We start from the raw sequence: 11,851 nt of genomic DNA, 5'->3' as shown, positions 1-11,851 counted from the left end.
CCAAAAAAATCAGTGCGAAGGAGCCAAAGGTATATGTACATTATACACACAATGTTTGCTCCGTGGGGTCAGATGAAAACTGGAATTTAGTGGCTGCTACTTCTATTGCACCGCAGGAGGTTACAAATTTACCAGTATCAGAGTTTTGGGGGCGGAGAAACTTCCGGTAGTATTTAACAGAAATTCAGAAGCTGAGTTCAACATTTTGACTCCAGCAAGAAAATGGTGGCTAGATTGGCTGTGGTGAGTTTTTCAATCGGTTTCAATTTTAGGTTCAGGGATTATTTAAAAAATAGTCAGTAGTCAAATCGAGCTGAGCTAAAAAAAGAACTAGAGATTTGTTTCCAACTACAGAATTTCCAGTTCATCCTTGTCGTGTCCCATACAGCTCTTTCTGCTGATGTAGATTGCTTCGCTGCTCGTGATTCTGGATCAACATGCTCTGAAAACAGTTCCTCTAGAATGTTCTACTACCTTCCACGTCTTGGAACATGTCAACCATTTGTATACCAGGGATGTGGAGGAAACAGCAACCGGTTTGCCAGTGCACAAGAGTGTAGGGCTGCATGCTCGAACGCCCAGGCTCAAAGAGATTCTGAATCAAATGATGAGACTGTTCAAATGAAATGTAAGAGTTTATCCTGAATCTTTGAATTGTGAACTTTTAAATTCTAGCTGCCTGCTCAGCCACCTATGATACTGACCACTTGACACCAGTCAGATGCTCTTCAGCAGCAACCACTTGCCCAACTGGACACAACTGTATCAATTCCTTCTGCTGTCCAACTGCTAGTAAGCTCTTATTATTTCAATTCTCAATAGACATCGAACAATTTCAGACTATCTCTGTAATTTGAAATACGACTCTGGAAAGTTTGCTGTTGGAGGGGAGAAGAGTGACAAATATTTCTGGGTTCCAAAATACACCACTTGCATGCGTTTCTCGTTTTATGGAACCCTCGGAAATGCGAACAATTTCCCAAATTATAACTCTTGCATGGCCACCTGCGGAAATCAGACAAGAACATTTGCCTAATCAGAGACTCTCTTGAAAACTTTTTATCTGTATTTTGATTATTTTTTGATAGCATTCTATTTTGACATATTCCTGAAATTTGTCGGGTTTTTATCGAGTATTGTAGAAAAATGAAATATCCACTTTGTTTTGTGCAATTTGTTTTCATTCGAATAATTTCTTCAAATAAAGAAAATACTGTGTGTACGAGAATAAAAAATCAAATCCAGAACTGGATATCTACTCAGCAAAAAATCCCATGTGCTAGTTTTTACCGTAGATGCTCTAACAGTATCCCACCCGATACGTTTATTTTGAGTTCAATTATCTCGGTTCCTTCAAAAGTTGTTTAAAAATTGTAACTGATGAATTATTTATCATAATATCACCAATATTTTATTAGTTGGCCCATTTTTGATATCTCTAATAGGAACCGAAATATTTGAGCTCAAAGTGCACATATGGATAGGATGGGCTTCAATTTGAGAATTTACGGTACCTTTTGAAGATATGAAAAGTTTGTATTGTCTCTGTTTGTATGGCTTTTCGTATTCTCTGTTCCGAAAAAAACCGTAGTTCGGCTGTAAAGTGGTTTGTGGTTTTAAAAGTTTCTAAGAGTTTTCCAAAGCTATGTGGAATAAACTTCCGCATTTTTGGATTTCTGACATCGCATCTAAATACAAAACCAGAATCTTCATGATGTTCTGAATGACAAAAATGTTACTTCCTGGTATGTAACTAGTTTATCTTCTAATCTTTTAGTAGTCTTATAAGTATGATATGGACTTTCGAATCCACTTAGGGACCACTTTTAAACATCTTTTGCAGGAAAAAAATATATGAGCTCAAAGTTGATGTTTTCGATGGCATTCCATGTGTTCACGATAGTCTCCGCGGCCATGACCTAATTACCGTAGTTCGCAATTATTTTTTACTTCGATATTTTTCCCTCGATTTTCGCTCGTTTTATTTTTTTTTAGATTTAGAAACAATTTATTTTTCTACTTGATTGAAGATTTTCAACACAAAAGTTGTTGAAAAGCAGTATTAATCAAGAAAAATGTTCAAAACTATTAGGTAACGGTGGTTCTCGTTAAGAGGACCGTTGGAGATGCCCTCAAGCTTCCCTCTTTCACAGCTCCGATTTCTACAGTTTAAAATCTAAATAATTTTATTTGCAACTCCTGGATCCCTGATTGACTCACTCAAACCAATGATATCATTCTTAATGCCGAACTTTAGTTGGCGGTTACATTGATGTTGATTTTATTTTCAATCCCTATTTTTTCTAAACATCACAAAGTAAAAATACAAGTAACCACTGAACTCAAAAGTAAGAGAAACAAGAAGAAAAAGGAAAAAAGAGAGAGATTGTTTGGGGTACGCGAGAACTGTGTCGCTCTCTCCAAAGTAAATATAAAAGCCATTGAGCTCTCAACTAACTCTGCCCTAACCATTCTTTTCAATTTCTTCATTTTCTATTCTTGGCAAAGAGAAATGCTCTCTTTGACACTTTTCTTGTCTTCTATTGCCGCTTTAGCTGTTTCATATCCAGCATATGATCAGCAGCAGCAGTATGGAAATGGATATTACGATCAACAATATTCTATGCAATCTTCCTATTATCCTTCGTCCAGTCAGAGAAGATATCAAAATGGATATCAGAGCTATCCGGGTATGCAAGGAAGCTATCAAGATTATCAAGGTAATCAAGGAGGATATCTAGGAAGATACCAAGGTGGTTACCAAGGATACCAGGGATATCAAGGAGATCAAGGATACCAGGGATATCAAGGAGATCAAGGATACCAAAGAAGTCAGGGAAGTCAAATGGGCTACCCGAGCAGATATAGAGGATCCGATTCTTCTTTTTATTCTCCATTCATGGATCTGACTAACTACTATGGCTCGCAAGGAGTTCCGCAGTACTATGGGTACGGTATACTTCTTTGATTTATGATTTACATAACGTTGTTTCAGATATCCATCTTCCGCTTCGTACCAAATGACCCCATACTACCAAAACCAGAATCAATATCAGTACAACATGCAAGAACAACAACAACAATACAATACTCCATCTCAATCCTCGTGGTCCCCGATGTATTATGGAAATGGAAATGGATATCAACAATCCCAACTATCTTCCCAAGAGTCTTCCATGAGAATTCGTCCATTCCAAAGCACTTGGGGGCAAACTCAACGGACCAACAACTGGGGAAATCCTTATCAATTCACCAAAGTGAATGCTCAGGTTACTGATGAGAATGTGGAAGGATCTGGAATGGACTCTTCAGAGTGAGTTAAGAAAACAGTAGCTTTATTGTGGGTGACCAGAGAAACATTGGCATGTTTGCACAGTGACAAATTTGTGGACTTTTGGGAACTGTCGGGAAGGACAGAAAGAAATAAAAACGAAAAATAAAAAGAAAAGGAAGATAGACAGTTGAAAAGTTAGTTCAAAGCAAACAGCTCGGACTGGGGAAGAGTTCATAGGATGAGAGATGATTGGAAATGAAACACCAGGATTAAGAAGAACACCATAAAACCTGTAATAAAAGCGTCCCGACACTGTCAAGTTTGAGCTCAATTATCTCAATTCTTATGCAAGATATCAAAAGTTTTTCAACTGACAAAACACTTTTGATTCTATGATAAATAATTTATCAGTAGACAACTTTTTCATGATATTGAATGAGATAAATTGGATAAAAGTGGAAAGTTAGAGGATCACTTTTCGAGTGTTTACGATAATCTAAAAATTTCTTGTTCTGCAAAATTTGTAGGATAGAAATGGGGCAAAGAAAATAATTTATATTATGATTATGGTTTTGAAAATAATTTACCGTATAAACTCTGAAACTCGCTTTTTTCAATTTCTCTGATATTACATTTCAGGAATTATACCTAGGCACCACAACGATTTTTTCAAACTCATTTTTCCTGAGAATTGTTTATATTATCGTATTCACCATATCAATATTAGTATAATTCCGAATTTTTTTTCGAAAATGTTCATCCGTTCTCGAGATACACCCTTTTTTGTAACCCCCTTTTTCATCCATTTTCTCTTAGGGGGTTGCAGTGGGCACGGAAAAGTGGGCGGGGCAAGGTGGGCGGGGCGACGCCTTTTGCAAACGTGCGGCGCAGAAAATTCCCGATTTATTGCTGTGATGTTTTTCATAGCGCTGTGAAGAGTTTCAATTGGTTTTCAGTGCATACACCGTTACGTAAAGTTGCACAAAGTTTGGAAAAACACTGAAAAAAGACTTTTGATACAGCAAGGAATCCAACCATGGCCGGTGGCGCGCCGTCCCGAAACACTACCCACTACTCCATGCGCGCGCTGACGGTTGGCGTATTGAAAGGCTGATATGAAGCACGCGCTGCCTCTCTTTTCTAAACAACGATTTGAACACATTTTATTCACATTTTTAGGTGGAAATTGAGATATTAAAAAAATGGGGGAACAGGTAGAAGTAAACTCGAACATGTATATTGTAGCAAATTTTTCGTAGAATCTGAATATGTAATAAAAATCTGCGACATCGACCTGCATTACCGTCAAAATTCGCAAAAACGTCTAAATTTTAGAACCATGTCATCTTTGGATGCGTTTTTTGCTAGCTCAAACTTTTTCAAATGTCATCAAATTGCATATCTGAACAGTCATAGAATTGATCTAAGTATTTTGATATTAAAAACATGGGGTCATCGCTGAAAAAAATTCACAATTTTTGCTTGAAGTTTGATGGATTACTGCAAAAATGGGGGAACTGCTGGCTAAATATGGCTTAATGCATCTTATTCACCATCTAAAAAAGTATTTAGAACAATCATAAAAAGAAGCGACATCGACTTTTATTACACTTTTCAGACCAAATTTCTCATGTCGATTTCTGTTTTTCACGAGTATTTTGAAAGTCGTTGGTTTTCAACGCAAACGCTTTACATCAGTCGATTCTACGTGTTTTTTTTACATAACGAGACCAAATTTCATAAAAATCGGTCCATCAGTCTCGAGTTCTACGCCTTCAAACATGCCAGATACCCCCCAAGAGAAAAAAATTAGGCTCCGCCCCCTCGCGTTGCGGTGCCTAAGTATACCCTAACATTTTAAATAGACGGGATCTCACACTGTCAAGATTGAGTCTCTCAATTCTTATGCAAGGTATCAAAAATATGTTAGCTGACAATCACTTCTGATATTATGATAAACAATTTATCACTAGACATTTTTTAAATGTCTTTGACAGAAACCGAGATAATTTGGCTAACAGTTAAAAGTTAGTGGGGTCATTCTATTAGAACGTTTATAGTGTTATTATAGTTGAGATGGTTTCAAACTTCCTCTTTCCTCTTGCAACGCCATTATTTTTGATTTTTCTAAACGAGCACATAAAAATGCGCAATCTGATACAGAAACGAAACCAACCTATAAATAAGTATTATTGAAACTGCTTGATTTTCCAAACTCTTTCTGATTATTACGATTAACACTTCCATAAAACTTTGGAAGATAACTTTGAAAGTAAAACAACCCAACCGATCATGAACACAGTCTAGGCTAGAGAACTAATTTCATGTAAATGATCAACTGATAACATGGCAAAAATGTTGCGACGGTGTGGCGTTGTGACCACTAAACAAATTGTGTGTGTATAAATAAATGCACAGTTCATTTTCAGACAAACATCGAGTCCCGTTAGCACTGACGACTCTCAGATGATCACCAGCGATGATTAGATGATACCCAACAACTTTTTCATCTTTTCCATTTTTGTACAAAAAATAAATTGTTTATTGTTCGCTTTTTCGTTTCGTTCCTCTAGCTTTCTCACTGAGAAACTGGTATTTTCAGCTATTCAATTATGTTCCTTTTTGAAAAGAGACAGCTGGAAGAAGGTATAAAAAGGAAAAGTATAACCTTGAATTTTTCTACTATTTCGATTTCAATTTTGTTTCCGATTGCGGTCTCACCAACGCCCCTCTCCCTTTTCTTTTATGAAAATTGCATCTACTTTTTTCTGCTTCGAACTTTTTCAAATATCAAACCCCACAATAGTTCTTTTCAGATGACAGATTGGTGTCTTTGCACTCTATTCACTTGGGTTGTCTATTTTCTTGCAGTAGTTGTAGTATGGAACATTGTTAGGTAAGAGAATTCCTTTTGTGTCAAACCAAAACAAAAATTCAGGTACATTTTGGAATTGATCCCCGAAGGAGGATCCATTCATGAACGTGCCGTTTTCATTACTGGATGTGATACCGGATTTGGAAAAGAACTTGCCAAGAAGTGTGCAAAGAATGGTTTCATGGTTTTTGCAGGGTGTCTCACAACAGAGGTAATTTATTTTCAGACAGCCAAAACGCTAGAAGCAGATGCTACAGAAGCAGATAGATGCAGATGTTGAGATGCTACATTACGCCGTTCACTTTTGGGAACAATCATAACAATACCTACTTTAGGAACCGCTTTGAAAATTTCAGTAGCTTTGTATCAAACGTTTGCAAACGTAAAATTATATATCTACCAATTTTCGTGCTTTCAAGATACTTATGCCCGAAGATACACCGGTTTTTATCAGCAATTACGAGTAATTGTGCGCCACCCAGTTGGTTTGGATGCTAATAAGATCAGAGTCATCTTACAAAGAATGATTCGATTGGTAAATTGTATGCTATGTAACTGCTGACCATGATTGTCTTTCCTAGATTTTGATTAACAAAATTGTTGTGTTTTGATCTTCAATTGATCTTTTTGTCTCACTATTACTAGAAAAAAACAGAGATTCAATTTGATTGTAAAAAAGTATAGTAGCAATTGCAGGAAATGTTGACAATCAACGAGATAACGAAATAAAGACACCTATTAAAACCAAACTTGCAACGGGCAGATCCGGCCGGGCCGGGTCAAAGCGACAATTTTCCCGGCCCGGCCCGGCGGCCCGCCCTTTCTCAGTAAAAAAAATTTCCAATGAAAATGATATTTTTTTGAATTGAAAAAGAAAAAAAGTTATATAATTTTTAAAATTATCAAAGCAGAAAGTAGTCAAAAAATATAGAGTTTTTGATTAAAGGTGGGGGGACAGGAGAATTTTCGTAGTTTTTTTGTAGCTAGAGTATGCATTCTACCGTCACGGTGTACAACGCTTAATGTCACTCTGCGTACAGCTGTCGTCCTCGCCTTTATGTGTCCCCCCACCTTTAAATGTTTAAAAAATTGTTAAAATTTTCGAAAAAAAAAATCTTTAAAAAAACAACTTCTTTACAAACAGCGGGCCGACCGGACAGTGCCGGGCCGGCGCTTCATCGACCCAGCCTGGTCCGACCCACGACCCGGCATGTAATTTTGCAAATATGATTAAAACAAACTAGACTAAAGGCAAACGAGGTCAAGAATTAATTATTTGTTACTTTCAGGCAGCCAAAACGCTAGAAGCAGAAGTTGCCAATCCACGTCTCAAAACTGTTCCTTTGGATGTGAGCAAGGATGAGTCTGTAGAGAAAGCAGCAGAATTCGTGAAGAAATACTTGGGAAACCACAGTAATAACCAGAGTGAAACAGAACTTTTCAATTAAACTTTTATTTTCAGAACTTTGGGGAGTAGTGAATAATGCGGGTATTTTCTCTTGTTATGGACCAGATGATTGGTGTAGAATGAATGACTACAAATTGGCGCTCGATGTGAATTGCCTTGGAGTGATTCGTGTTACTCAGGCATTCAAAAAGTTGGTGAAAGCAGCAAAAGGAAGAATTGTAACAGTAACATCTGTAAATGGAAGACTCTCCACCCCAGCTGCTGGTCCATATGTGGTTTCGAAGTTTGGTGCATCTGCCTACATGGATTGTTTGAGGTTTGGAATAGATCTTTGATTTGCTTTTACTTCCGAAAAAAAAGTGAATTTTTCATTTCCGGATAAGTCTTGAAATCGCAAATTAGCATCCAGCCAGACATTTCACAAGTTAAAGTACACGAAATATGAATTTTCAGACAAGAACTTTACAACTTTGATGTGAAAGTGAGCATTGTGGAGCCAGGAATCTTCAGAACACCACTTCTAGATGAACAAGCTATGCTGAAAAGAGTAGATCATGTGTGGATGCAAATTGATGATGAGACAAGAGCAGAGTATGGGGAGAACTTCAAAAACTATTGTGAGCATTATTTTTTAATGATTGTTCAATTAACTTTTTTCTTTCCAGTCGCCAAAATGTGGAACAAAACATACATCGCATTGAGTACCACCAAGATTCACTATGTCGTTGATAACTACTATCATGCTCTGACAGCCAAATACCCACGCCATCGATATTACTGTGGATGGGATGCAATTTTTGTTTACGTTCCATTGTCCCTTCTTCCAACTTGGTGGACTGATTTCATCGTCCGAAATCTCGGAAAACAAGAAGTCCTTCCTGCATGTTTGGAAGAGAAAATGAAGAAAAACTAATGATAACCAGTTCCCTTTATTTCAAAGTTACAGTTACTTTATATAAAAATATTTTATGAATCAAAAACATTTGAATGGAATTATTGTGGGGTTTTCTTTGAGACGGTCTCAACAACAATGGATGATGGAGTGTAGGTTGGTGGAAGAGATGTTGGTAGTTGGGGAGCAACGATCTTTCTGAAATTCATTCAAAATAAAAAATTGAGTTTCCGAGACTTGTCTTACTTTGGGAAACACTTTTTGTAAGCTTTCTTGGTAGCAAATAAGAAAACGGCGACGAGAACGAAAAGAATAGCACAGTCAATCATATTGAAGTTGAAATACATGTAGTTCGAGCTCGAGACTGGTTCCGAATAGTGATAGGATGGGACAATTGGTGGCATCTCTTTTGGTTCACTATCCTTCTTTTTCTCTGGCACGTGGAGAACATTGGAGTTAACCTAGAATAGGATGTGAGGAAGACTGTGAGATTCATACTACCTACCTGTACATGATTCACATTGACGTGCACATTATTATTTCCGTTGTTGTTGGATTCCACCTTTCCTGGGGTTTCATAAGGAACAAATACGTAATCATAATCAACTGGTGGTGGTGGACCCATTGGTCCAATTGGTCCTGGTGGTCCTGGGAATCTTTCGGCGTCCTGTGATTCATCATCCAATTTATTCAAATAGATTTGTCCTAATGCTGCCAAGAACAACTTCTCATCAGCATCATCCATCTTTGGTTTCATTGGTTTTGGAGCACGAATTGGATCCATTGGTCCTTGAACCATTACTGGTTCCTCCTCAATGATACGATTGGTTTTTTGGTGTCTGACCTTCTCGTCGTAGGCTTCCAATTCCTCAGAAGATGGGCGGTCGAAGAAGTTGTTTTTCTTTCCTTCAAATCTGTTCTGCATTCGTTCCTGCTCCTGTTTCTGTTGCAACTGAATCATACGATCTGGATCGATTCTTTTATTTTGGTTTGATTGATTTGGAGTTAGGACGATGTCTTCTTCTAGGGATGAATCACTTTCCGAACTCCTTGATGCACTGTTTCCAGAAGAATCAATATCCCGATGAGGTGGTGGTGGATGTGGTGGAGCATGTTGTCTCCAGCATTCTACAGTTTGGATCGCCAGAATAGATAAAAGAATCAGCGTTGAACGCTTCATTTTTTCGTCGAACTGACAGTCGATTTGTCGAACAAATGAATGTTTAAAAGAATCGGTTTCAACCCCATATACATCCCCCACGGATTTGTTATTAGGGATTAAAGCGGATCAATGCGGATGTATGGAAAGTTTCAAAAAATAACAGAACCCTCATGACACGACTGTAACCAGAAGGGTTTCCGTTTTTTCGAATAGAAACCGGTCGAATTATGTTGATGACGTGGCAGATAGAGAAGAACACAAGTACACCAAAGAGCTCAGACTGTATTGTTTTTCTAGGGAAGTTTTGACATCACCAGGTATTATTTCTTCTGGGAACCTCAGAAAGCATTTCCGCATACCTGTGAAATGAACGCGCGAGTGCTTGTCGGGCCGGACGGCCTGACATTAACTTTCGAAGCCCGGCCTGAGTAGGCCCGGTATCAAAAATGTTGTATTTCAAGCCAACCTGAGCTCCTTGGATTACTTCTTTCCTAGTTTTTTTGGTTTAGTCTCTCATAATTTTCTGAGCATTCAAAATGTTTGATTGAAATTTTAATAAAAACGGACTTTCCGAAATTCTACCAAAAATAATTTACTTCAAAATAATCTTTAAATGATAAAATAACAAATAAAAAGTGCAGGAAATCCTATATAAGTTTATGGCATATTCAAAGAAATTCTAATCAACACGAGATGGGAAACCAGATGGAGCCACTGAAACTGCCGGTTTTGAAACTGGGAGGACAATCGAATTATTAGGTGATGAGCCGAAGAACGTCTTCTTGAGAAAGGTAAGCCTCTCATTGAACAACACCATGATTACACTGAAGTTTCATGATTTTTAATGGGAAAGCTTCTTAAAAACAAACCCATCAAACGAGTGAACACATCCCCAAATAACGGTACCACAGAAAAATGTCCAAATCCTTTGGTTACTCAATAAACTTAATCGAAAAGTGAATATCATATCGACTAGAGTTATAGTATCCTGAATTATCGTTTGTAGAAAAAGAGCCTGATTCTTCTTTTGTTTCTTTTTTCTCTCTTTCAAATCCAAATCAGTCGCTTTGTAGAAAAAGTAGATTTTAGAGAAAGTGGCAATATTCAGAGAAGTCATAACTAGGAGAAATATTGCAGAAGTGTTGATTTCCGAGCTTGAATTGGAGTCTTCGTTACACTTATCGTCCATACTTGGATACCATGTCAATTCGACTGCAGTGAATGTCATCCAACACTCAAGCCCTGAAATTCATGAATTACTTCTGAACTATGGATCTGAAAAATACCTATGAAATGAAAAGACTCAAAAGTTATCTTGACAAGTCTGTATGTAAACATCAATGTAGTAATCAGAAATGTCACTTTAAACCCGAAAAGTTTCGAATAGTACAGGGGCAGGTACATTGCACAGAAACGGTTTAATGCTATATAAACTCCAGTATTTTGGATTCCAGAATACAGTGTATTCGAAATTGCGATCACAATAGTCTCATAGAATTCAGTGAACGGGGAGGTGCCTCTGAAAGTCAACAGGATTTTCAAGAAATCATATTCAAATCAAACTTACACAAGGGTGATTGGGAGAAAAGTAGCTAGGAAGGCCCAAGATAATATGATAATGTTGGAAATAGCTCGGAAGACACAAATAATATTGAATGAAGTTCTTTCGGATGGAGATCGTATAAAAATATAAATGATTGAAATATTTGACAATATTCCAATAATTACAAGCTGAAAATTCGAATTTATACAGTCAAGACATGAAATCAACCTACCACAATGATAATGACAGCTGCTGAGATATTAAGAGGATCTGTGTAGTTGTAATCGGTTCCATTCATTATGTATTTCGCGAATGAGGATGTGTGATTGTGTTTTGGTGGATTTCGAAAAATACTACTCGTGGTCTGTCATTCTTGGGATTCGATTCATTCTAAATGATAGGCTTACTTTACGAAGTTTACTAGACAACACTCCTTTGATTTCTTGATCATAGGACATGTACGGATCTAGAAGAAAAAATAGAGATTTACAAATTCTAGAAATCTAAAATATATTTCAGTAGTTTTTCACTATGAAAATGCCATGCATTTCCACTCAATGTCTCTCCCTTTAGTCTCGAAAAAGTTTAGTGTTTCTCATTCAGTTTTCCCCTCTGATTAACCAACCAAAATATCAATCACATTTTCATCGAAATATTATTCGTATTTCATAATAAGCATTTATCTCGACACCTTGTT

The 11,851-nt window shown here is 37.2% G+C and overlaps 5 protein-coding genes across 5 annotated transcripts; 3 read left to right on the top strand and 2 right to left on the bottom strand.

Annotated features, from left to right (window-relative positions):
- Positions 1-222: 222 nt before the first annotated feature.
- On the top strand, positions 223-1,036 carry CBG23307 (the record flags this gene model as incomplete). Its single annotated transcript, XM_002636559.1, has 4 exons — positions 223-243; positions 364-628; positions 676-792; positions 840-1,036. 4 exons carry the CDS (start codon positions 223-225, stop codon positions 1,034-1,036), a joined length of 600 nt encoding a protein of 199 aa, XP_002636605.1.
- A 1,476-nt stretch (positions 1,037-2,512) lies between these two features.
- CBG23308 lies at positions 2,513-5,761 on the top strand (the record flags this gene model as incomplete). Its single annotated transcript, XM_002636560.1, has 3 exons — positions 2,513-2,949; positions 2,996-3,313; positions 5,704-5,761. The coding sequence occupies 3 exons, from the start codon at positions 2,513-2,515 to the stop codon at positions 5,759-5,761; spliced, it is 813 nt and encodes a 270-aa protein (XP_002636606.1).
- A 329-nt stretch (positions 5,762-6,090) lies between these two features.
- On the top strand, positions 6,091-8,470 carry Cbr-dhs-20 (the record flags this gene model as incomplete). The annotated part of the gene is made up of 6 exons (XM_045237480.1): positions 6,091-6,170; positions 6,213-6,360; positions 7,439-7,562; positions 7,612-7,873; positions 8,011-8,174; positions 8,223-8,470. 6 exons carry the CDS (start codon positions 6,091-6,093, stop codon positions 8,468-8,470), a joined length of 1,026 nt encoding a protein of 341 aa, XP_045097789.1.
- Positions 8,471-8,550: 80 nt separating this feature from the next.
- CBG23310 lies at positions 8,551-9,629 on the bottom strand (the record flags this gene model as incomplete). The annotated part of the gene is made up of 3 exons (XM_045237479.1): positions 8,551-8,647; positions 8,696-8,910; positions 8,955-9,629. 3 exons carry the CDS (start codon positions 9,627-9,629, stop codon positions 8,551-8,553), a joined length of 987 nt encoding a protein of 328 aa, XP_045097788.1.
- A 661-nt stretch (positions 9,630-10,290) lies between these two features.
- Positions 10,291-11,452, bottom strand: Cbr-srx-84 (the record flags this gene model as incomplete). Its single annotated transcript, XM_045237478.1, has 5 exons — positions 10,291-10,435; positions 10,481-10,853; positions 10,898-11,130; positions 11,179-11,342; positions 11,387-11,452. The coding sequence occupies 5 exons, from the start codon at positions 11,450-11,452 to the stop codon at positions 10,291-10,293; spliced, it is 981 nt and encodes a 326-aa protein (XP_045097787.1).
- Between the last annotated feature and the right edge of the window lie 399 nt (positions 11,453-11,851).

This window comes from Caenorhabditis briggsae (genome assembly GCF_000004555.2).
Source record: "Caenorhabditis briggsae complete genome, chrV, whole genome shotgun sequence".
NCBI lineage: Eukaryota > Metazoa > Nematoda > Chromadorea > Rhabditida > Rhabditidae > Caenorhabditis > Caenorhabditis briggsae.
The sequence above is the reverse complement of the archived record's forward strand: the minus strand, read 5'-3'. Positions and strand labels throughout refer to the sequence as shown.